General features: G+C 40.1%; 1 protein-coding gene across 4 annotated transcripts in view; it reads right to left on the bottom strand.

The window, feature by feature from the left end:
• foxp4 (forkhead box P4) overlaps window positions 1-26,652 on the bottom strand; it is a 301,129-nt gene that overhangs the window by 151,965 nt on the left and 122,512 nt on the right. For all 4 annotated transcript variants that reach the window (XM_057847124.1, XM_057847126.1, XM_057847125.1 and 1 more), the window contains exon 3: window positions 2,905-2,994. In XM_057847124.1, coding sequence (XP_057703107.1) covers window positions 2,905-2,994 — 90 coding nt within the window. The remainder of the gene's footprint in view (window positions 1-2,904; window positions 2,995-26,652) is intronic.

Genomic DNA, 26,652 nt, shown 5'->3' with positions numbered 1-26,652 from the left:
CATCACAGTTTGACATATTTACAGTGTCCTCCATAATTATTGCCACCCCTGAAAAAGATGTGTTTTTTAGCTTCTATTTTTTTTAAAAATTCAAATAATATGGGACCTTAATGAAAAAAAAGAGAAAAATCCAACCGTCAGTACAAGTGCGGTCCCAGTTGAAACCTGGGACCGTGTGTATTTTTGTGTGAGACCAAGAGTGAGCTTTTTGGCAACAAACATGTTGTGTCTGTAAGATATATATATATATATATATATATACATGCTGTATATATATAGACAGTTTAATACCATGGGATTGTGGGATATGTGGGTGGAGTTAGTGTGTTGTTAGCGTGTGTGGATACGGAAGTAAAGGAGTGTTCAGAAAGTGGGTCTGGCGTGCCACGAAAGATGCGCATGCTGAAAAGCACCTCATACCCACTGTGAAGTATGGGGGTGGGTCAGTGATGCTGTGGGGATGTTTCGCTTCCAAAGGCCCTGGGAACCGTGGAGCATCATGAATGCTTTGAAATCCCAGGACATTTTAAATCAAAATCTGTTGCCCTCTGCCCGAAAGCTGAAGATGGGTCGTCACTGGGTCCTTCAGTAAGACAATGACCCTAAACATATGGCCAAAGCTACACAGAAATGGTTCACCAGACACAAAATCAAGCTCCTCCCATGGCCATCTCGGTCCCCAGACCTTGTTTTGTAGGCAAAAGGTGGTTGTACAAAGTATTAACACCAGGGGTGCTAATAATTGTGACACACATTATTTGATGTCCAATAATTTTTTCTTTATGTGGGATTTTTTCCCCACTGAATGAATGCACTTGTATTGAAGGTTGGATTTTTCTCTTTTTTTCCATTAAGGTCCCATATTATTTGAATTAAAAAAAAATTTATTAGAAGCTAAAAAACACATCTTTTCGAGGGGTGCCAATAATTATGGAGGGCACTGTATGTAAAATAAATGCGAGCTGCACGTTTTTTTTTTTGTTTTTTTTGCCTTTAACCATGAATCGAGACTGTATTACGCCCATATCTACAGTATGGTTATGGTGTTATACCTATATAGCGCTTTTCCACCTTTCAAGGCGCTCAAAGCGCTTTACACTATCTCGCCATCCACCTACTGGTGACACAGCACCAGGAGCAACGTGGGGTTCAGTATCTTGCCCAAGGACACTTAGGCGAGTTCATCAGGGCGGAGAATTGAACCCACAACCTCTGTGTTGGGGGACAACTACTCTACCACTGAGCCACGCCACCCCATAAGTATAAGGATTCAGAGATTTAAGCATTTATTCACAAGTTTTCAACGGAAAAAGCTTTATGTCTATGTTTCCACTCGGTCAGCTTTGATGGAGATAGGCCCCCTAAAAATCGGCCCATTGTCCCTTCAATACATTATGAAGTCTATGATTTGAGTTAGTGGAAGCTAGCGGTAAGATAGCATTATGCAACAATGGTCATGTTTTGTAAATGGAAATATTTTACATTTAGATGTGCTTTTTTCCAGGACATTACGCTTTTCGCTGACAATACTTTCATTTAAAGATGTGCCGATCGATCGTGTCCGATCACGTCATTTTCAAAGTATCGGAATCGGCAAAAAAATATCGGACATGCCTTTTTTAAATATATTCATATTTTTTAATTAAATCGTTTTCTATTTGTATTTAACTTTACAGACAAAATGTCTTACACTTATCCAGAGTCTTTAGTTTTGGCTTAAATTAGGGCTATCAAATTTATCGCGTTAACGGCGGTAATGAATTTTTAAAATATTAATCACGTAAAATTATTTAACGCAATTAACGCATGCGCTGCACGACCCACTCACACATTGTCACGTTAAATCTATAATGGCGCCGTTTACTTACATATAGAGCTACAAGATACCGTAAAATGAGTAGAGTGAATTTAGGCAGTCTTTGGAGCCTTTTTATAACTGGCTAAAGCCTTAAAATCCCTCTCTCCACAATTAGAAATATCGTGGGAAGCAATGTGGGGAAGAAAGGTAGTGTTTGATCTTTTTCTTAACACCCTATTTTATTTCCCAACGCAGAAAAGATATATGGTGTCACTACGCACATTCATGGTTGCATTTCCCATTATGCATTTGGGCAGAACAGTTAAATGGCTACAGTATCATTTACTGAAAGCTCCACAAATACACTAGATAGCAATATTTAGTCACAATATACAAAGTCACATTTATCCTTTAAGAATTACAAGTCTTTCTCTCCGTGGATCCCTCTCACAGAAAGAATTAATAATGTAAATGCCATCTTGAGGATTTATTGTCATAATAAACAAATACAGTACTTTTGTACTGTATGTTGAATGTATATATTCGTCCGAGTTTTATTCATTTTTTTTCTTAATGCATTGCCAAAATGTATATGATCGGGAAAATTTATCGGGAATGATTGGAATTGAATCGGGAGCAAAAAAAAAAAAAAAAAAAAGCAATCGGATCGGGAAATATCGGGATCGGCAGATACTCAAACTAAAACGATCGGGATCGGATCGGGAGCAAAAAAACATGATCGGAACAACCCTACTTTCATTTAATACCATCGAACTTTAGCTGAAGAAACTAAAATTTGTTTAGCTAGGTTATTTTGCAGACACCTGTGCAATATTTATGCTATTGTATAAAGTGAATACATAAAAAAAAAAAATCTCAATTATTATGATCTTATTTTTATTAAATGGAAATGCTTTTTGTTTTAACTGGTCTCACTACTTTGCAGTCTGAAGACTATGTCTATAAATCAAACGGCACCAATGTGACAAAGGTGATAAAAAAGAGGAAGCCCAAGCAATAAGGAAGGAAAGATATGTGCCTATATCACACAGTGTGGTTGATATGGACGCAGACCTCCGCACACGTGTGTTAAAGTGTGTCCTGACCTGCACGGGGCTCTGTTTGACCTCGTTGCTGCCGGGGGAGTTGAGTCCAGAGGCCTGCTGGAGGAGGAACTGTCTGGCTGCCTGAAGAGCCTGCCAAAGCCAGAGCGGAAATTAGGGGTGTGACAAATATATCCAAATGGCGATGTGTCACAATTTTTTGTATCCCAAAAGGTTATTGATATATAACAAATCAACAGGTTGCTACAAAAATATTTCACTAGAATAGTGTCTGTGTTGGCTCATTGGTTGCCATTGACATCCAATCGATTTTGACTGGGAGGGTCAAAGATAGATTGGACGTCTAACGCTGTAAAAGGCACTGAAACAGAGCATTCACATGTAGTCTTCTCGTTTTTGGGAGCATTTATAGGTCACATCCTATCAGGCAAGGCAAAGGCAAGGCAACTGTATTTATATAGCACAATTCAACACAAGGCAATTCAAAGTGCTTTACATCACATGAAGATCATAAAAATCACATTTAAATCAATACAACGTAAAAACCAAGACAATCAAAACAGGAAATAAAATTATACATAAAAATCGCATTTAATCACAAATAGAATAAAAAGAAATAAATAAAAATAAAACAAAAACTACTACTACTACTACTAATTGGAAATCAGCAATGGAGATCAGCACAAGAGGAATAGAAAACAAGTAGATTGAAATATATAGACAGTTATGCATATGCAGTGCTAAACAAAAGCGTTTGTAGCCCTGATTTAAAGGAGCTAACAGTTTGAGCATACTTCAGCCGTTCGGGTAACTTGTTCCAGAGGTGAGGAGCATAATAACTAAATGCTGTCTCACCCTGCTTGGTTCTTGTTCTTGGAACATGCAGGAGACCGGTTCCAGATGACCTTAGGGTTCTAGATGTCTCATAGGAATCTAACAAATCAGGCATGTATTTTGGTCCAAGGCCATTAAGTGTTTTGAAGACGAGCAGTAGTATTTTATAGTCTATCCTTTGACTCACTGGAAGTGTAGCGAGTAGCCAGTGTAGCGATTTCAAAACCGGTGTAATGTGGTCCAGCTTCCTTGTATTTGTGAGGACTCTGGCTGCAGCATTCTGGACTAGCTGCAGCTTCCTGACTGATTTTTTATCAAGACCCGTAAATATACCGTTGCAATAGTCCAATCTGCTGAAAATAAATGCATTAATTTGAGGACATTCCCGGGTCACCTTCTGTTCAGTAACCCAAAATCAACAACAAGTGATCTGTAAATGCCCTCAAATCAACATTAAATGCCCCAGAATTGCCCCAAATTCAGAACAACGTGACTTAAAATCAACATATTGTATGTTTTAGAATCTCCTGACCCATGTATCGAAAATTCCTGTATTGCCATTTCGCGAGATCATCATTATCACACAAATCGTATCTTATCATGAGCTTGCCCCCCGGCGGACATGATGGTAAACATACTCATGGAGACACACGGTCATTCAGTGGCACATCCAAAGTTGAAAGAATTTGGAATTGAACTACTTTCCAGTATTCAAACAGACATTCACATCAAATAGGAGGTTTTGTGTATGCTATCACAGGGTTACAGCTATTGGCCTATGTGACACAGCACAGGAAAATGAGTCACGTTGACCTGTTTTTCCAAAACGGATTCAGCAAAAAGACATTATTTGCTATCAGGTTTTGGAATATGAACATATCCGACCACATATTTTGAGTATTCTTTGTAAAGGATCAAGCTTAAAACAAGATCTTGTGTTTTAGGTATGTCCATGTATGCATTTCAACTTCTTCCCTTCTTGTGTCCCGCTCCTCCTACTGTTGAAAAATGGGTTGTCTACATCCTCTGAGGCAGAAGTGTGTCAGGATATCTATCATGTATGTCATTTGTGCACTGATTCTACGTGTCCAAGTGATGTAAGGCGACCCTGATGCACATGGATGAGCCTTGCACCTCCCAACTGTTCCGCCTATTCTGCTTCCCTGTCCTCCAGTGCTCTCCACTCGTTAATTTATATCTCCAATTTGAGCACATAATTAAAAAGGCACGACTCAAGCTCAAATTCAAGCATCAGAAATATTCCTTATGCATTTACACATTGAAAGGTCATCATTTACTTGACACCGGTGTTGTTTTTGGCAACCATTTTCATTTTCGTTTTTGTCTTCCGGACAAAAATACTTAATAGTCTCAGTCATATTTTAGTCATTTCAAAAATGTGGTAGTCTTCGTCCATGAATACTCAACGTGTTTTTGTCTGTAAAAGGTTTTATTGCAAACATCAATAAAGATTTCCAACAACTTTGAATGAACATTGACAAACAAGCAAATATTGCAGCATCTACAAGGACAACGCCAACTTGGTGAGGGTTTTTCAAAGGTTTCATTGCAACCGTAAGACTACTGTTAGCAGTAGCCGATGCAAACAAAACCAAAACAACCCAACAACAGTTTAAGAGGATGCCCGCTACACTTAACGCTAAAGCTAACGAGAGTTTTTTAATATGGGTGTTGCAGCAAAGCTCGGTAGTGCCTCCTTTTTTGTTGGACCCTCTTCAATATGGGGTTTTTCACCTAGGTGTTTGAATGTATTTCTCAACTACGGATATACAAACATATTTATTTTAGTCATGCCCACAATGGGCGATTTACCACTACCCTGAGCTGTGTGCTGTCCGAGTTTCGTGACGTCCGATTTGCACCAAATTGCGAGGGCCCTTTCAGTCCTGCTTGTTAGAGTTGGGTTAGGGTTTTTAATCAGTGAAATTCATTCATTGGCCCAATTAAAAAATCCATTTTTTTTTTGTTTTTTTTTTGAATAAGTGCGTGGCAGCACAGCTAAGTATCGCCTCCTTTTTTTTTGTAGGACCCTCTTCAGTTGGTTTTTTTTCACCTAGGTGTGTAAATGTATTTCTCAATTCAGGATACAGTGGGGCAAATAAGTATTTAATCAACCACTAATTGTGCAAGTTATCCCACTTGAAAATATTAGAGAGGCCTGTAACTGTCAACATGGTTAAACCTCAACCATGAGAGACAGAATGTGGAAAAAAAAAAAACAGAAAATCACATTGTTTGATTTTTAAATCATTTATTTGCAAATCATGGTGGAAAATAAGTATTTGGTCAATACCAAAAGTTATGTACCCTTTGTTGGCAATGACAGAGGCCAAACGTTTTCTGTAACTCTTCACAAGCTTTTCACATACTGTTGCTGGTATTTTGCCACATTCCTCCATGCAGATCTCCTCTAGAGCAGTGATGTTTTGGGGCTGTCGTTGGGCAACACGGACTTTCAACTCCCTCCGCAGATTTTCTATGGGGTTGAGACCTGGAGACTGGCTAGGCCACTCCAGGACCTTCAAATGCTTCTTACTAAGCCACTCCTTTGTTACCCTGGCTGTGTGTTTGAGATCATTGTCATGCTGAAAGACCTAGCCACGTCTCATCTTCAATGCCCTTGCTGATGGAAGGAGATTTTCACTCAAAATCTCTCGATACATGGCCCCATTCAGTCTTTCCTTTACGCAGATCAGTCGTCCTGGTCCCTTTGCAGAAAAACAGCCCCTAAGCATGATATTTCCACCCCCATGCTTCACAGTGGGTATGGTGCAATTCAGTATTGTTTTCCCTCCAAACAAGAGAACCTGTCTTTCTCCCTGAAAGTTCTATTTTGGTTTCATCTGACCATAACACATTCTCCCAGTCCTCTTCTGGATCATCCAAATGCTCTCTAGCGAACCGCAGACGGGCGTGGACTTGTACTTTCTTCAGCAGGGGGACAAGTCTGGCAGTGCAAGATTTGAGTCCCTGGCGGCGCATTGTGTTACTGATAGTAGCCTTTGTTACTGTGGTCCCAGCTCTCTGTAGGTCATTCACTAGGTCCCCCCGTGTGGTTCTTGGATTTTTGCACCCCGTTCTAGTTATCATTTTGACGCCACGGGGTGAGGAGGGAGTTGAAAGTCCGTGTTGCCCAACGAAAGCCCCAAAACATCACTGCTCTAGAGGAGATCTGCATGGAGGAATGGGCCAAAATACCAGCAACAGTGTGTGAGAGGTACAGAAAACATTTGGCCTCTGTTATTGCCAACAAAGGGTACATAACAAAGTATTGAGATGAACTTTTGGTATAGACCAAATACTTATTTTCCACATTGATTTGCAAATAAATTTAACTTTAAAAATCAATCAAATTGATTTTTTCCCACATTCTGTCTCTCATGGTTGAGGTTTACCCATGTTGACAATTACAGGCCTCTCTATTATTTTCAAGTGGGAGAACTTGCACAATTAGTGGTTGACTAAATACTTATTTGCCCCACTGTATATAAAAATATCTCCGTCATACATGCCCACAACACAAAACGATCTGCCACCACCCTGAGCTGTGTGCCCCCCTGAGTTCAGTCCTGCTTGGAGGCCCAGTTAAGTTCTAGTCTCTCATTACACGTTCTTATCGTCTGAAAAAAATTGTCGGTCCGCGAAATATTTTTGTTTTTGTTGACGAAAACAAACAATGTTGCCAAGACAAATCCGTTTCAGGCAAAGGTCGTTTTGCTGGAATGTCTGAATCGTGTCGAAAACAAAACAAGAAAACCCCCATTTGAAAACACGAGAGCTTTGCGCACACACAAACATCCTCGTGACGGAGGGTTAGCGAGGGGAGACAGCAGGATGCACATTTGCTTCCTCTGCCTCAAAGGGGAAAGGTTCCTTAGTAAATATTGATTCACCAAAGTCTGCATGTACATATGTGCCGACACCACAAATTAACGGCCGCGACTCGCGCAGCCAAATAACGCATCTAATGCATCGTTTCGCAACGAGATTGTTGTGAAACAGCCTGACGCCGAGTTACTGTATAATGTCACCAATTTAATGAATTGTCAAATTAGACACTCTGGCACATTGAGTCATGTCTAATTGCAAAAACAGAGCGGGAGATTAGAGGGAGGCTGAAAGAGACAGAAATGCTCTGTGCAGTCACAATGATGAAAACCATCTGGATGGAGCGCACTTGCGACTTTTTTGCTGAGACCGCAATTAAAACACACGTACACAGATGTGGCTGTATACATACGCACGCGCACAAATTTTAACACTTGAAGAAAAATCCGGGGAACCCCCCTCCCACTTTGACCTCAGCATTAAAACAAGCACAGACACACAGACACATATACACACAACCGCCCAGTTTGTTGGCATGTGGTGTGAATTAGGCCTTGAACACCGTGTCTGCCCAACAGCGAGCGTACGCTTTTGTCAGTGTATGTGTGTGTGTGTTGGCAGCAGTTGGGAAGCCATGTCTGGCAACAATAAAGGACAATTCCACCCAAATTACCACCCTGATTACCACTATATTAAAGAAGCATTTATGGCTTTCATAAACGCTCGAACAGAGCAGAGGTGATGCCTGTCTCCTCTCCTACGCCTCTATTCATAGTTGTGCTTTTGTAAAGCATGTGACAAATACGTAGTGCAAAAAAGGTAGAGTTGCTTTATATACTTAAATTGCATTAAGGTGGATTTCAGAACAGGTAAATACTAGGTATTAAGCTACTGCATCCCTCCCAGAAATAAACACTGGAAATATCTAGTTGAGTATTTTGGAGGTTTTATTTTTTCTTGATCATATTTTCAATAGGGCTGTCAAACGATTCAAATTTTTAATCGAGTTAATTACAGTTTAAAAATTAATTAATCGTAATTATTCGCAATTCAAACCATCTATAAAATACGCCATATTTTTCTGTAAATTATTGTTGGAATGGAAAGATAAGACACAAGATGGATATATACATTCAACATACGGGATATTGGGAAAAAAATAAAATAAAACAGTTTGCAAGCATTGCTCAGCGCTTGTTCCCTATGCTAATGGCAACACTTATAACATGACTACGGCCCCTCAGCCGGCCGGCATCACCCACAGATATCACTTTCTCAGAGCAGGACAACCCCGAAGATGACACCAGTGAAAACACACGGCGGGCTTCGTTAATTTATTTGCAACGCTTGACCCGCGTTACATTGTTGGACGTCCCGTGCTACAGAGTGCTACTACCTAACTGTGACGGTCCACTATAATTTATACCTGTCAAGTTGTACGGTCTCGGCGTAATTTGTACAAGTGAGCACTGATTTTTGAATGTGTACACCGTACGTTACGTTCAAAGTCTGAACGTGTTTCGTGCATTACGTTTTTTTCTCCGTTTGGATTTTGTCAGCGTTTCGGCAACGAGACAATGTGCGTTAATACGTTTGTTGAATGACGCGAGAAAAGTTAGAGACACGGAGAGGGAAGAGTGTTTGTTGTGATGCTGTAACAAACGCGATGCTAGGCTAGGTAGCTCCAATATTTCCTGACTGTGGCCGAGAGCCTACAATCTACGCCTAGATATCTCATGCATATAGAACTACATACGAAATGACAGACTCGGTAGCGTTAGTAAACAGCCGCCATTTTAGAGCAGTAAACTTCTCAGAAAGGCTCTGTTGTAGTCAACCTTCCTAGCGAACCTAAGTAACTTTTTATTTAAAATACTCCTAAATCAGCAAAATCTTGACTTGAGTCTATTTTTAGAGGATGAAACAGTTTTAAAAATTTCATTTCGAAAGTAGACAGAAGGGAACTAATGCAAAAACGGGAGCAATTTTATCAACTTTAACGGTTGATTGACAACATTAAATGACCTCCAAACACAGCAAAGGTTACTATGTTTTTTTTTTTTTTTTTTTTAATTATAAAAAAAAAAACATGAAAGGTAACACGAGTTACTTTTTTACTACTGTGTGTGTATTTCAGTAGTCAGTCACTACACTAGCCAAAGAGCTAAGAGGCATTTTAACAGTCGAAAATGTTTACATTTTAAGTGTTTATTTACTTTTCTTAAATGCAAAATAAAGGCAGTTTTTTTTTTTTTTTTTTTTTAAATGCGAAACGCAAACCGAAACCAAACCGAAACTGTGATCCCAAAACCGAGGTTCAAACCGAACCGTGGGCTAACTGAACCGTTGCACCCCTAGTCGCAGGGCAGTGTTCCAGCATGACAATGACCCCAAACACATCTCCAAGATGACCACTGCTTTACTGAAGAGGCTGAGGGTAAAGGTGATGGACTGGCCAAGCATGTCTCCAGACTTGAACCCAATAGAACATCTTTGAGGGATCCTCGAGCGGAAGGTGGAGGTGCGCAAAGTCTCAAATATCCGGCAGCTCCACAATGTTGTCATGGAGGAGTGGATTAGCATTCCAGTTGCAACCTGTGAAGCTCTGGTCAACTCGATGCCCAGGAAAGTAATGGCAGTTCTGGATAATAGTGGTCGCCACATAAAATATTGACAGTTGACATGTTGTACATATGTTAATATTTACAACTTTCACTCAGGGGTGTAGTCACCTTTGTTGCCGGTGGTTTGGATATTAATGGCTATATTTTGAGTGGAAAATAAATGAACTCTATTATATAAGTTGCACACAGACTACTTTTCATTGTGTCAAAGTAGAGCAGGGCGGTAAACCGAAAATTTACCGTCACCGAAATTCTTAACGATGACCGACATAATTTTGACCATGTCGGTAAATTCGGTAAATTAATAAAACAAGAAAATATAGTCTTTTCCTTCCGCTTTGATTCTGTGTTGTTCGTCTATGTTCATTCCCCTTTAAGAAAGCTGTGAATGTGCTTACGTAGGGAGTCACGTGATCATCAGGAAGCCAATCAAACAAAAGCCCGGTAAGCTAACGCTAGCAGCTAACGCTACAAGCAAAACGTGATGGAGTGTGGCTTAAGGGAGGTTCACCAAACTTTCAACCGACATTTAGTAGACTCTTGGTGGCATCCAGACGGGCTTTCACCCGCTGTCCTCCTTTGTTCTCACGATTTCCGGAGATGGTGTTTCAGTGCTTTCTACTGGTAGCCAGGCTAACGCTAGCTAGCGGCTAACGCTACAAATGAACGTTATGGAGTCGGATAGCGGCTCTAAGTTCTAACCTTGTTGAAACTGCTGAACTTAATGAGTGGGTTGGGCACGGACTGCATCTAGCAATTACTATGTGGCGTTATTTTGTATCTGTCTGTGTGTGATTCCTCTGATAGCTTTTGTGATGGTAAAGCATTCAGCATAAAGTACAATCCAACGGCAAAACTTATAATGACCGAGAAATGGCCCCAGCTATTTTTATTGTGCGTGCATTTATTAAAAAATGCACTGGGGGGAAAAAAAACCTTAAACCATAAAGTAAACACTTGTATTTAATAATTATGTCACAGCAGCCATTAACAATAAGTTGTCTTTTTGAAGTGTACTGTTCAAGCTGCAAGTCATTTGTGTTTGCACAGGCATATTGATTTTGACAATGTACATTGTTCAAGTCATACACGCTGTTATAAATGTTCATACTTGAATTCTTATTGCTTACAATACATTTTTATAAACTTAATGTTTAGACTGCATGTACAATTGTTAAATACAGTATATCAAATTGAATGCTGGTAAATAAATCAACAAGAAATAGTTAATCTGTATTTCATGCATTGATTCAGATTTTCAAATTATATAACAGTCCGCTTGGGCGAATTTATCGTCATTTATCGTTATCGCGATAAATCTGCTCAATTTATCGTGATACATGTTTAAGGCCATATCGCCCAGCCCTATGTCAAAGTGTCATTTTGTCAATGTTGTCCCATGAAAATATACATATATAGATATACTTATATACATGCAGAAATGCGAGGGGTGCACTCACTTTTGTGATACACTGTAGGTCTGCACAGCATAGTGATCCCTCAATAACTGATGTTAATGGTAACCAGAACCGACCGCGTAAAGTGAAAAATCGTAATGTCACCCCCCCACCCATTTGTAAATAATACACAACATAAATAACATACAAAAAAAAAAAAAATATATATATATATATATATATATATATATATATATATATATATATATATAAATAAATACAGTGCTGTCCAAAACTATTGGCACCCCTGCAATTCTGTCAGATAATGCAGAATTTCTCCCAGAAAATGATTGAAATTACAAATGCTTTGGTAGTAATATCTTCATTTATTTTGCTTGCAATAAAAACACAAAAGCGAATGGGGGGTTAAATCATGATCATTTTACACAAAACTCCAAAAATGGGCCCGACAAAAGTATTGGCACCCTCAGCCTAATACTTGGTAGCACAACCTTTGGACAAAATAACTGCGAACAACCATTTCCAGTATCCATCAATGAGTTTCTTACAATGGTCACTGGAATTTTAGACCATTCTTCTTTGGTCTGCTCCATGTCTCAGATTTGAAGGGTGCCATTTTCAAATCGCTCCACAGGTGTTCTATGGGATTCAGGTTCGGGCTCACTTTGGAAGTCTCCAGTGCTTTCTTTCAAACCATTTTCTAGTGCTTTTTGAAGTGTGTTTTGGGCAAAATTTGTTGGTCGTCTTCAGACTTCATAATGCCATGCACATGGTCAAGAAGTCCAGTGCCAGAGGTAGCCAAGCAACCCCAAAATATCAAGGGACCTCCGCCATGTTTGACTGTGGGGACTGTCTTCTTTTCTTTGAAGGCCTGTTTTTTTTCCTGAAAACTATATGTTGACACCTTTTCCCAAAAAGCTCTACTTTTGTCTCAGCTGACATTCTTCCAAAACGTTTTTGGCTTTCTCAGTTAAGTTTTGAAAAATCCAACCTGGCTTTTTTATGTCTCTGGGTCAGAAGTGGGGTCTTCCTGGGTATCCTACCATAGAATGTAGAGGCGTGCAAAATTTCCGATTCTTAGATTATTCGCGATTCGGCCGTGGAAGATTCGAGAACGATTCACAAACATCCAAATTCCGATTATTGAAATATGCCAAGTAAAGCGGAAGTACAACACACTCAGCGCGCCGCGCAGTCAATGAGCAACGGAGCGAGAGTAGCTAAACATCATGCTTCTCATTACCCGGCCCCTCGGGTAATGCCAATGCTCAACTCACGGCTCTAGCTCAACTCATGCCACGAGATAAAAAAACACAACAACATACCTGAAGCTGCTACAAAAGTACGTCATCCACATAATGTTACGGTAGATATCATTTATATAAGACTAGATGCACTAGGGTAGCGGTAGCGTTTGCAGCACATCTACAAAAAGCTAGATGCAGACGTAGTAAACGGCCGCCATCTTAAAGCAGTACACTTTTCTGCAAGGCTGTTGTAGCGAACCTTCCAAGCAAACCTAATTAGCTTTTTATCTAAAATACTCCTAAATCGGTAAAATATTGACTTGAATCTATCTTTAAAATAGTTTTAAAACTTTCACATGTCGAAAGTTGACAAAAGGGAAATTATGGATTAACGGGAGCAATTTTAACAACTTTAACGGTTGATTCACAACATTAAATTAATTGAATGTAGTTTAAAGCTGCTGATACAGAATGGGGACTGGAGTTTTTTATTTACTGTTATTTTTGTATATTTGTTTACTGCTATATGTTAACTTGATACTGAAATAGTAGTTTGGTTTAGCCTGAGAGTATTTTTGAACAATTTTTGAACTAATGTACAAAACATTAAAAAAAAAAAAAAGGGGGGGGTGCATCAATAATCGTTTTAGAAACGAATCAGACCATCTGAATCGTAATCGTAATCGAATCGTTAGGTGCCCAAAGATTCCCAGCTCTAGTATTTACTATAACCCAAGCACCAGTGCAGTTATATTTATTGTTGCACAAGAAAACAGTGACTTTTCCTGTTTCAAGGACTACTGGAAATTTTAATAGCCACATAAAGAGTTTTACTAATTTTGTTATTCGTGAACTACAGTTCCACACCAAGATATCATTTAGCCTAGCATGGAGAGGTGTCAGAGCCATTTTTCAAGTTTTAGAATCGAATCGGACCATCTGAATCGTAATCGAATCGTTAGGTGCCCAAAGATTCCCAGCTCTAATAGAATGGTTTTCATTTAGACCCCGGCGGATAGTACGTGTTGACACTGTTGCACCCTCGGACCGCAGGAGAGCTTGAACTTGTTTCGATATCAGTCGAAGTTCTTTATCCACCATCCGCACAATCTTTCGTTGAAATCTCTTGTTAATTTTTCTTTTCCGTCCACATCTAGGGAGGTTAGCAGCAGTACCATGGGCTTTACACTTAGTGATGACACTGCGACGGTCGACACAGGAACATTCAGGTCTTTGGAGATGGACTTGTAGCCTTGAGATTGCCCATGCTTCCTCAGAATTTTGTTTCTCAAGTCCTCAGGCAGTTCTTTGGTCTTCTTTCTTTTCTCCATGCTCAACGTTGTACACACAAGGACACAGGTTGAGTCAACTTTAATCCATTTTAACTGAGTGCAAGTGTGATTTAGTTATGTCCACCACCTGTTATGTGTCACAGGTAAGTAACAGGTACTGTTAATTACACCAATTAGAGAAGTATCACTTGATTTTTCAAAGGGCGCCAATACTTTTGCCCGGCGTTTTGTGTAAAATTTGTTTCCCATTCTCATTTGTGTTTTTTTATTGCAAGCAAAATAATGAAGATATTACTACCAAAGCATTTGTAATTGCAATCATCTTCTGGGAGAAATTGAGCATTATCTGACAGAATTGCAGGGATGGCAAAACTTCTGGCGAGCAGTGTATTGCAATTATTGACATGCAATGGTGAGTTTGAATAACTTCATCCTGAAAACATTGCCAACACTATGGATTACATTGGTCATTTGTGATTTTCATGCGTGCATATATTGTTATTTATTGGCATGCTAGGATGGGCTAATTGACTCGCGCTAGCTTAGCCTGAAACTAACAAATAAATAACAAACTACACTGCATTTTTTAAAATCAACTTTACCAACTAATTAAACCCCCGCCAACTCGAAGATTACGCCTGATGTCAAAAATCCTGAACTTCCCGTTTAAATAGGGTGACCATATTTTGATTTCCAAAAAAGAGGACACTCAGCCCGGCCTCAAGATACCTGAATTTTACTCTACTCGAAGTTCACTCAAAGATGTCTATATCACTTTAAAATATCTAAAGTGGCCCCCTCATTCTGGATGGAAAAATGGAGTTTGAAAAAAAATAAATAAATAATGACTAAAATATATATATATATAATCCAGACCCATGGAAATGTAGTCCAGTCAATACACATACACACAGTAGGCTATGTGCCAACTAAGCATTTTTAGAAATTACTACCACGACAATTGTCCTTGACAAATTGTTATTCCCATTCAATTGATATTCTCTTTCGATGTTCTAGATTGCACACAAACAATAACCGAAGTAAACTGACAAACTATTCAACCAGCATGTTTCCAAACGTAGCAGTTTAAAACTACGTTTCCCATAATGCCTAGCGTGGTTTAGCTTACAGTTAGCTAGCTGAGGCAAAAATCTAATTTTGCTATAAAAGTTTACAATCATCGGCAGCGCAATGATGCGACACCAAACGGGATTTTACAGTCAAAGCTCCGACAGAAGTCAACAATTGCCATTTATACCTATTTATCATTAAAAACTTAACAACCGGGCAGGCGTTGTGGCCAAATCGTCAACCCAGTAGATGGCGGTAATGCCTCATGATAGGGGTAAACTGCGAACAAAAACAAGACTAACTACTCCTTCCTTCCCTTCTAGTAGGCGTCATGTCAACTGCTGCCACCCAGCAGCCGGAGGGATTCTCTTCAAATTGGTCCCGTGAAAAATCATAAAAACCGGACATTTTTATGAATTTAGAAAACCCGCCCGGACGACGAGGATACTACGTGAAAGTAGGACTTGTCCGGGCAAAAGAGGACGTTTGGTCAGCCTATGTTTAAGTTAAAATTTTCAAAAAGTGAACAATGTTGCGTAAAAATGGCACAAAAGCTTTGATCCCTTGGTTCATAAAAAAATGAAAATTTGGCTCTGCAATGAGATTTTTTTTTTTTTTTTAATCACTTTTCACATATTTCCTCTGTGCAAAACATCAACAAACATTCCAGCACAGATTGCGTTTGACCTATAAAAGTTCCACTGTTGATGAAAAGACGCATTTTACATATATTGTTGTTTCATCATAGCCTGTTTTGGAAAGCTGACGCATCATTGTGGATTCAGTTGTTTAACACTCTTGCACTGTATAGTAAATATGCATTATACATATTTTGGTGGCTGTCAATCATAGTTCTATAAGTAAAGAGTACTGGAATGATGCTCATCCACAGTCCGGAACGCAATTATGCATGCGCACACATTCATTTCGACTTAGTCAAGAAGCTCTCCTCATTGTTGTCCCTCCTCACTCATTCTCCATCTCGCATCTTCGCCCTCTCTTTTTCTCTCTGTGACCTGGGTGAGCTGTCGCATTGTAACGCGCGCGCGCATACACACATAACCAGATCCTCCTAAACAACCCCCCCGCCCCCAAAAACTCTCTGTTCCCCCTGTGGCATTCCTGGGGGCGCACTGCACCTTTAAAGAAAATATGAGAGAGGCCTAAGAGGGAGGCCCAACAACAGAGTCTTTGTGCTGCCGAGGAGCACGCACACACATACACAAAAAAACAAGTACACACACATCAATGGTGTCAGACAGGTTTTATGAGAGTGAGAGAGGTAGGAGGAGGAGGAAGGGGAAGGAGGGGTGACGAGGTCAGCGCTCAGCTTGGAGGCCTGAGAGCGCACAGTGTGAGTGTGTGCGTTCTTCTGACTTGTCATCGCTCCCCTCTGTAAATCATCGCCTCTGACACAGCCTTTAATAACAGCGTTTTTTTTGTTGTTTTTTTTAATTCTGGAGGGTCACCTACATGCACATGGCAGTGATGAGGACCAGTTGCACCATGTCCTAAAAGTTGGGAAAACAGTTCACTATTGGGTTTCTTTTAAACGAGGGAAAGTAAAAAAGATCTGCTTGGAGAAAAGGAGAGGTGTTTCATTGAGTCAAGCATTGTTGTTTTGGTCAGTGATAACCACAATTATTTTTTCATGACAATGAACGGTTGATAACGAGTTAAAAACGTGTATTCGGAGACGAAAATACGGCATAGTTTCCGTCATATGTTCACAATGCGGGACATTTTCTTGTTGTACAGTGCTGGCCCCACTGCAATTTTGTCAAATAGTGCTGAATTTCTCCCAGAAAATGATTGCAATTACAAATGCTTTGGTAGTAATATCTTCATTTATTTTGCTTGAAATGAAAAAAACAAAAAAGAGAATGGGAAAAAAAAACAATTAAATCATTTTCATTTTACAAAAAAAAAAAAAAAAAAAAAAAAATGAGCCAGGCAAAAGTATTGGCATCCTTTGAAAAAAAAAACGGGATGCTTCTCGAATTTGTGTAATTAACAGCACCTGTTACTTACCTGTGGCACAAAACGTGGTGGCAATAACTAAATCACACTTGCAGCCAGTTAAAATGGATGAAAGTTGAGTCAACTTCTGTCCTGTGTTCTTGTGTGTACCACATTGAGCATGGAGAAAAGAAAGAAGACCAAAGAACTGTCTGAGGACTTGAGAAACAAAATTGTGATGAAGCTTAGGCAATCCCAAGGCTACAAGTCCATCTCCAAAGACCTGAATGTTCCCGTGTCTACCGTGCGCAGTGTCATCAATAAGTGTAAAGCCCACGGCAGATTGTCTAACCTCTCTAGATGTGGACGGAAAAGAAAACTTGACGAGAGATTTCAACAAAAGATTGTGCAGATGGTGGATAAAGAACCTTGACGAACATCCAAACAAGTTCAAGCTGTCCCGCGGTCCGAGGGTACGACAGTGTCAACCCGTACTATCCGTCAGCATCTGAATGAAAAGGGACTCTATGGTAGGATACCCAGGAAGACCCCACTTCTGACCCAGAGACATAAAAAAGCCAGGTTGGAGTTTGGCAAAACTTACCTGAGAAAGCCAAAAACGTTTGGAAGCATGTCACCTGAGACAAAAGTAAAGCTTTTTGGGAAAAGGCATCCACATAGAGTTTACAGCGAAAAAAACCAGGCCTTCAAAGAAAAGAACACGGTCCCCACAGTCAAACATGGCGGAGGTTCCCTGATGTTTTGGGGTTGATTTGCGTCCTCTGGCACTGGACTGCTTGACCGTGTACATGGCATTATGAAGTCTGAAGACTAGCAACAAATTTTGCTGCATAATTTAGGGTCCAGTGTGAGAAAGCTGTGAGAAAGCTCCTTCTGAGGTCGTGGGTCTTCCAGCAGGACAATGACCCAAAACACACAAGAAATTTGTTTTAGAGAAAGCATTGGAGACTTCTAAAGTGGCCAGCAATGAGTCCAGACCTGAATCCCATAGAACACCTGTGGAGAGATCTGAAAATGGCACCCTTCAAATCTCAGAAACCTGGAGCAGTTGGCCAAAGAAGAAGGGTCTAAAATTCCAGCAGAGCATTGTAAGAAACTCATTGATGGATACCGGAAGCGGTTGTTTGCAGTTATTTTGTCTAAAAGTTGTGCTACCGAGTATTAGGCTGAGGGTGCCAATACTTTTGTCTAGCCCATTTTTGGGGTTTTGTGTAAAATGATAATGTGTTTTTTTTTCATTCTCTTTTGTGTTTTTTTCTTGCAAGCAAAATAAATAAAGATATTACTTTTTTATTTTCTAGGAAAAATTAAGCATTATCTGACAGAATTGCAAGGGTGCCAATACTTTTGGCCAGCAACGTATGTTTTACTGACATATAACACATGTTTCTGGACAGTTTTTTTTTTTTTTTGATATTTCGAGGTACTTAAAGGATTAATTCCAATTGATGCGGAAATCTGGGTGACATTGCCAGCCTAGGAATGGAACTTGTTTGTAACCTGAGGACTATTTCTATTGTCTTACAAAAGACTAAGGCGAAAATTGAAAAATAGAGTAGCATTCACGTTAGCATTAAAATTATCTTTAGCGTAGCGAGCGTCCTCTTAAACCGTTGTTTTCACTTTGTTGGTGTCGCCTATGTTGCAAATAAAAGAGACAGCGAGAACGAAAATTGGTATTTGCCATGTGGCAAAATGGATTTTGCAATTTGGCATTTTTTATGACGTGTCAATATTGATTTTGCCATGTGGCAAAATGGCATTTTTTTCGGTATGTGGCTTTTTTTTTTTTTTGTTGGTATGCAGCATTTTTGGGGGGTGTATGGCAGTTTTGCAGGCCATGCACATCCATGCCAATGACGGCTATGCACGTCCAAATTTTCCATTTATATTAAATAGCAGAAAAACGTGTGGCTGTGATTTTTGACCATACCCTTAGCATTACAGCCCATTGACATTTAACTGGCAACCAACTCAGGCTAGGCCATTGACGGCTATGCACGTCCAAATTTTTCATACATATTAAATGTCAGAAAAACATGTGTGGCTGTGATTTCTACCCCAAAAAATGCCACAGACACGTACCAAAAAATGCCACTTGTCAAAATACATTTTGCACATTGCAAAAAAAAAAAAAAAAATGCCACAAGGCAAAATCAGTTTTGCCACGTGGGGGGAAAACAATCCTCATGGCAACTAAAAAATGCCACACATGGCAAAAAATAATGGCACATGGCAAAATCAATTTTTCCACATGGTAAAAAAAATGCCACATGGCAAAGAAAAAATGCCACATGGCAATTTCCATTTTGCCACATAGCGAATACCGCTTATGGTTCTCTGCACTACTGATATATAAATAAAAACCTTTGGAAAAACCCTCACAATATGCGCTCGTCTGTGAATGTTCATTCAAAATTGCTGAAATTTTTGAATGAAAACTAGACAAACACCAAGACATTTTGACTAAGACTCATAGGTATTTCGCCTAAAAGACTACCACGAAAAGGTAAAGGGCTGCTAAAAACGACACTGGTGTAAAGTAAATGATGGCCTTTCAATGTGTAAATACTTTAAGGAATATTTCTGATGCTTGAACTTGAGCTTGTGCCTTTTTTCAACCAGTCTTTGAGCGGCACATAACTTGACATTGCACTATTATACTGAGGACATTTTATGTTTGCTGAAAAATTGCACGGATCAAATCCTTTTACCTCCAGTAGACTGTAAGTGTCTGTTTCAGGTTGCTAAAGCAAACAGGTCCGTGTACGTGCGTGCACGCCTGTAGGTGTGTGATGAATCTGGCCTCTAATCCATCCAGTGTGTTTGGGTGAGACAGGGAGAGAGAAGCAAAGTAATCTAAACAGAGTGAAGTCTAGAATAGGGAGGGAAAAGACAGGTGGGTACCATATGTTGGAGTAATCCATCAGCGCTGACTGAGGTCCATTGTTGATGGCCAAAACGAAACAAACGTGCCCCTCTCTCTCACCTCCCCTACATCCATCCCTCCCTCCTTGCCTCTTCGGTAAACAGTCCCCGGGGCATGCGCTGGGTTGCTGTCCTTTGGGGAGAAGGAGGAGGCAGGTGGGATCACATTTCCTCAGTTTGACCAAGAAGAATGTGGGGGGAAAACAGAAGAGCTGTTTTTTTACAACTGAGCCAAACTGAGCAAGTGCACCAAACACGTTGCGAGTACAGGGACTGTAATACACTTTTATCCATATAGATCTACTCCTCCCCCGGGGGAGTGCGGGAAAAAGCGGGTGAAGATGCAGAGAAAAGCCCGTCACACCCAAGTGCTTCACTACAGGCCTGCATGCTTTCTGATTTTGGATCGGCAGGAGACGTGGCTTCGCAGAGGAGGGGCGGGACTCATTTCTTCACAATCTTTTCTTTACTCTCCTCACTTTCTCAGAGGCTCCTATTGAAGCTGAAAGCTAAGCGAGAGTTGGGTCAAAGCTGCCCTTCCTCCTTCCTCAACCCCTGTCCACCGGGCATCAGGACAGTTGTACCGCCGAACCAAACCACCTTCAATGACTGATGTCCTGCTTCAAGTTACTTGACATTACGTCAACTCGCATTAGAAAAATAGTAGGGCTGTCAAACGATTAAAATTTTCAATCGAGTTCATCACATCTTAAAAATTAATTAATCGCAATTCAAACCATCCATAAAATATGCCATATTTTTCTGTAAATTATTGTTGGAATGGAAAGGTAAGACACAAGACGGATTTATACATTTAACATACTGTACATAAGTACTGTATTTGTTTATTATAACAATAAATCAACAAGATGGCATTAACCTTAACATTCTGTTAAAGCGATCCATGGATAGGAAGACTTGTAGTTCTTAAAATATAAATGTTAGTACAAGTTATAAAAGTTTTATATTAAAACCCCTCTTAATGTTTTTGTTTTAATAACATTTGTAACATTTTTAGTGCTGCAGCTATCGAATATTTTAGTAATCGAGTAATCGACTGAAAATTCTATCGATTAATCGAGTAATCGGATAAAACAAATATATTTTTAGGTGAAGAGCAATTATAAATATACATGAGAAAACAAGACATTTCATCTAATCTTGAACCGTTTTCAGTCAATCAATGTCTTTATTTTCGATGTATATTGTTGAAAACAGCCAACAATTGCATCTCAGATGTAACTAGAATAAAAAAAGACTAATTCACTGCTTTCACTCAAAAAACTTTTAGATCTTATTAAAAAAAAAAAATATATATATATATATATATATATATATCTTACCTAAAAATGCCGTTACGCCTGATAACACACATCACTTAAAGGTTAGGATTTTTTTCCCAAGTTTTTCAATTTAGTTAAGTTTTAAGTTAGTCTAAACTGTAAGTCCTGATAGGATTTTGAGTTTTTGCAGTGTTCAAAATAAATGTATGATACAGGCTGTATTGGAGCACATTAGGGACCAGTGCTACTTGGTGTTTTATCCAGCAATGACTACTGAGCTAAAATTGATAGTTAGCATTATTGAGTTTTTATTTTACACCCTCATCACTCCACAACGCTATGTTATGTTAAAGCCTGTATGTAAGACACGTTAGCCACGCATCGACAGTGGTCATAATTAATAGAAACCTAGTCCTCCGCAGGGCTAACGTTACGTGAACTTGTGACAGTAACGTTAATCTTATTTATTAGCGCTTAGCGCCGTACTACTTTAAGATGGCGGCGGTATACTAACGCTGCCCAGATGTGACCAAGTCTCATTTCGCATCTAGTTCAACATACATGTGATCTCTATGAGACGCATCAGACGCTACCTGCTACCAACTAGCATCGTGCGGGCAAGTATTTAGCAACGTCGGCGTCGTGTGTAGTGGCTGTCTGCTGCAGTAAGTTTTTTTTTTGTTTTTGTTTTTTGCTTCGTCCTCTACGCACGTAACATCAGCGCGTTGTCCCGCATTAAAAGTAGTCCGAGCAAAACGTGATGCTTAGAGCTGTCAAAATAAACGAATACTCGAGGTGAATAAAATTACTCGGATCAGTTTTTAAACTCGAGTTACTCGAGTTGCTCGAGTATTCGTTTCAGCTCTAAAAATTTTCAATCAAAAAATAAACTAGTAGCTCGCCATTGCTGATGTCAATAATTACACAGTTCTCATGGTGCTGAAAGCCATAAAATCAGTCGCACCCAAGCGCCAGCAGAGGGCGACAAAACTCCAAAAAAAGACAAGTAACAAGTGCACATGACACTGCGCTGTCATTTTAATCTGTTTGAGCGGGGCATGTGCGTTAATTGCGTCAAATATTTTAACGTGACTAATTTAAAAAATTAATTACCGCCCGTTAACGCGATAATTTTGACAGCCCTAAAAAAATACTGTTAAAAAAGTCACTGTTAAAAACTACACATTCATTTGCATTCATTGATTTTATGCAGAAATGTGAGAAATTCCAAAAGGTTCAGATACCTTTTCATACCACTGTATCAGAACCCAGAGCTTTCCAGGTGTACCTAAATTAATAATGTACCTACCAATTATACTACAGTTTTGATTTAGCAAATCATTGTTTTATTATGCAATACTACAAAACAAAAAATTTCAGCAATCTACTGAAGTGTTCAAATTTTATTTGCATATTCTTAAAGTGCAGTCAGTTTTTTTTTTTTTTTTTAAGAAGTGGGAAACAGCATCGGAAAATACTGTTGCAAAACAGCTGGCAGAACCATTTAATGTAATCCTTGATTCATTATGTCAATTGTCAGAATAAATCTGCCTGCAAACGACTAACTGCAACTCAATAGTCGAATTTAGCATTGTTATCGTTGCTATGCTCTTCAGAAAACGGTAAGTAGATCAACGTTTCCTGGACGTAAACGTATACGAGTAGGGTGCAGACCAAGTAAAATCCCGGTAAAGCCCCCCAATTTTACAGTGAGTTACAAAGAGTTGAAGCTCTGCCAAGTCTTTGCCCCCTTTTTTTTAAGTTGTCCTCACAAACAGGGTTTCTCTTTCTCTGGAATTAATCATCTCCCTTCACCAGTTTTGCGACCATTTGTTTCCACTCAAGGCGACTTCAAACCGAACGAGAACGGCACCTCGATCTCGCTATCTGAGACACCTAGAGAAACATCAGTCGACCGCAACTCTCCTCGGCTATTTAATGTAATGTTTCCGCAATATAAAGGATCAGTTAGAGAGCTGAGGTTTTTAAAATGGCTGAAGGCAGCTTCTCTGGGCCCAGACTGACCATTAAAGGGAGGAAAGACCGTGCTCTAGAGCCAACGTCATAAAAACTCACTAACTCCAAAAGGAACATCAGAATATGCTGTAATGCTGGCCGTTTTAAACTTTTTTTCAAGTCCTATTTTTCACAAAAGCGACCTGTTTGAAACTCCGGGACCAACGTTGTTTTCCAGATGGTTCTCTTCAGTGCAAAACTGCGTGGCGGAATGAGAAAACCTCTCCTTGCCGACACTCATCTAACGGTTCTATTGATTCGCAGGGGTATAGACCTGGTCATAAAGGCTAGCTGATTCAATACCCAGGACTGCTTTATATCATGACACAATTCATCATCACACTCGCATGTCAAATATAAGTACAGGGATCTGAAGGGAAAAGGTACCGTTCTCGCACACACCATATAATTGTTTACATTAGTCTAACACATTCATTTAACTATAGTTTAGGCAGACTTCACTCAGTGGCCTTGAACACAGTAAAGTGAATCACCTTATCGGCACTCATGAGGGGGAAAAGGAAAAATTGTACCGTTTTTCGAGGGCACCGTCTAACTGTTTGCATTACTCGAACACACGTAATATAATCAATCAGGGAATAGTAGCATTTCTCATATTCACTGTAGGACTGCACTACACTAACACACCTAATGTAAAATAAATAGCGCACCATAGTTTAAAGAAACAGAATAAATACACAACCCCATCTTATCACAGAAGCCCAAACGTGTGCCCCACGAGCAAGATTGACGCACCAACTCTGGCAATCAGTCCTCCCGACAAACGAACAAGGAAAAAGACCAGCGCACTTTGTCCTAAAACAAGGAGTGCCAGCCCGGATAACAAAGTTGATAGCAGGCGCTTGTGACGTCAAGACCAGCGTCGGTCGCTGTGGCAACCACATCCCATCCACGCATGGAACCTAAACAGCCCGAAACCGGCCAGAGAGGGATGATACCAAAGCAACGCCCGAACACACCTTCGGCCGGCCCACAGACTTAAAAAACACTGTACACTGAGATAAGACAGATTGGTTGCTCGGAAACATTTGCTATGTAGCCTTGCTTTGGATTCAGCATTGTTCCCTCCGTCGTCTGTTTTTGCCTTGTTTTTGACCACTGTCGACGAATAAATTGTCAACCTGTTTTCGGTGAGTGTTCTTCAAACTTTTGAAACATGAAGTCAGTACAAAGGGTTAAAATAAGAAGAGAACGCGCGAAGTTCCGCCTTCCTGGTTGGTGCGAGTGGAGGCAGCATCGGCAGAGCGGCACTTTGTTCAGCTGTCGCTGTTTCCGTGCGGCTTGTCTGGGGAGGCCAATTTCAACAGATCCCTCTTTTTTCGCGCTTAATAGGGACCAGAGCTATCAATGTATGAACTGTTCATTTTATAAGTGTTTCAGAATCCAACGAAAATCAGAAAACTGATTACAACTTTGCTATTTCATTTCTCTTTCCTCTCTCATCATCTCATGAAAAACTAACATGTGATTGAAACTCCCGTCTTTTGTGTTGTGGGCATGGTTGACAGAGATGTTTTTGAGTATCCTGAGTTGAGAAATACATTCAAACACCTAGGGGAAAACCCTATTTTGAAGAGGGTCCAACAAAAAATGAGACACTACTAAGCTTTGCTGCCACACCCTTATCCAAAAAATAAAAATAAAAATAAAAATTATCTTCTAATTGGGCCAATGAATGAATTTCACTGATAAAAAAAAAAATGAAATAAACTAGGCCTACAAGCAGAACTAAACAGGCCCTCGCAATTTGGCACAACTCAGATGTCACGCAGCTCAGAGTGGTGGCAGATCATCCTCCTCTCATCATCCCCTGAGAAACATTTGCTTTAAACTCAGCCCTCTTTTGTGATGAGAAATGCATTCACACACCTAGGTGAAAAAACCCCTATTGAAGAAGGTCCACCAAAAAAAGGAAGCGCTACTGAGCTTTGCTGCCACAACCTTTTTCAAAACCTAAATGAATCTTCTAATTGGGCCAATTCGACCAAGTGTGCCAAATTTCGTGACTCTATAAGCTTTCCCTGAAGAAATCTACTTTTTTAAATGGTGAACAAAGGGTCGTCACGGCAACACACAGAGACATGTGGACATGGGCCTTAAAATGTAGTATTACAAAGGGTCTTGTAACGACACTGACCAACCTGAAAGGACCTGGACATGTACAGGTAGTCCCCGGTTTCCGAACAAGTTCCGTTCCTGCACTGGTAATGTAATCCGGATTTCCATGTTAATCTGAATGACCCTTTATTTACCTCTAAACACCCTCTTAGTAAGAAAAAAAAAAAAAAAAAAATGATACAAAACAAAAATAAAGTGCCTAATGGATATTATTTCAATGCAGTCGTGTTCAGGCTGAGATACCTCAAATACATGCCAGATATGAAAAAGATTGAATCTTGGATCAGTGAGTTATTAGTCATTTACTGAATTTGGCATGTTTTCAAAAAAAGATTGACTTTAGAACCCCGCCCAGGTCAGCCCCGTGAATTAAAACTCACCATTTTGATAACTTCACATCTCATATGTCTCATGAGCAGTCTCACAAATTTTGAAGAGGATCCAAATAACGCCTGAGGCTCTTCCGCCACTTGATGCTCTGGGCTTAAATATGTGAGAATAACTGGAACTGTAATGGTTCACAACTGAGTGTGAAGCACTTGGGATAAGAATCAGCACCTCCAAATCAGAGACCATGGTCCTCAGTCGGGAAAAGGTGAAATCCCTCCTCCCGGGTTAGGGATGAGGTCCTTCCCCAAGTGGAGGAGTTTAACTATCTCGGGGTCTTATTCACGAGTGACTGAAAAATGGAACGGGAGAGGGCAGGTGGGAGCAGGAGATCGACAGGCGGATCGATGCGGCGTCTGCAGTGATGCGGACTCTGCATCGGTCAAAGTGAAGAGGGAGCTGAGTCGGAAGGCTAAGCTCTCTCTTTACTGGTTGATCTACATTCCTACCTTCACCTATGGTCTCGAGCAGTGGATCGTGACCAAAAGAACAAGAATTCGGACGTGAGTGGCCGAACTGAGTTTGCTCCAATGGGTGTCCAGGCTCTCCCTTAGAGATAAGGTAAGAAGCTCGGTCATCCGGGAGGGGCTTGAAGTAGAGCTGCTGCTCCTCCGCATCGAGAGGAGTCAGATGAGGTGGCTTGGGCATCCGATTAGAATACCTCTGAGGCCCCTCCCTGGTGAGGACTTCTGGGAACACCCCACTGCGAGGAGGCCGTGGGG

This window comes from Corythoichthys intestinalis, chromosome 9 (genome assembly GCF_030265065.1).
Source record: "Corythoichthys intestinalis isolate RoL2023-P3 chromosome 9, ASM3026506v1, whole genome shotgun sequence".
Taxonomy (NCBI): domain Eukaryota; kingdom Metazoa; phylum Chordata; class Actinopteri; order Syngnathiformes; family Syngnathidae; genus Corythoichthys; species Corythoichthys intestinalis.
The sequence above is the reverse complement of the archived record's forward strand: the minus strand, read 5'-3'. Positions and strand labels throughout refer to the sequence as shown.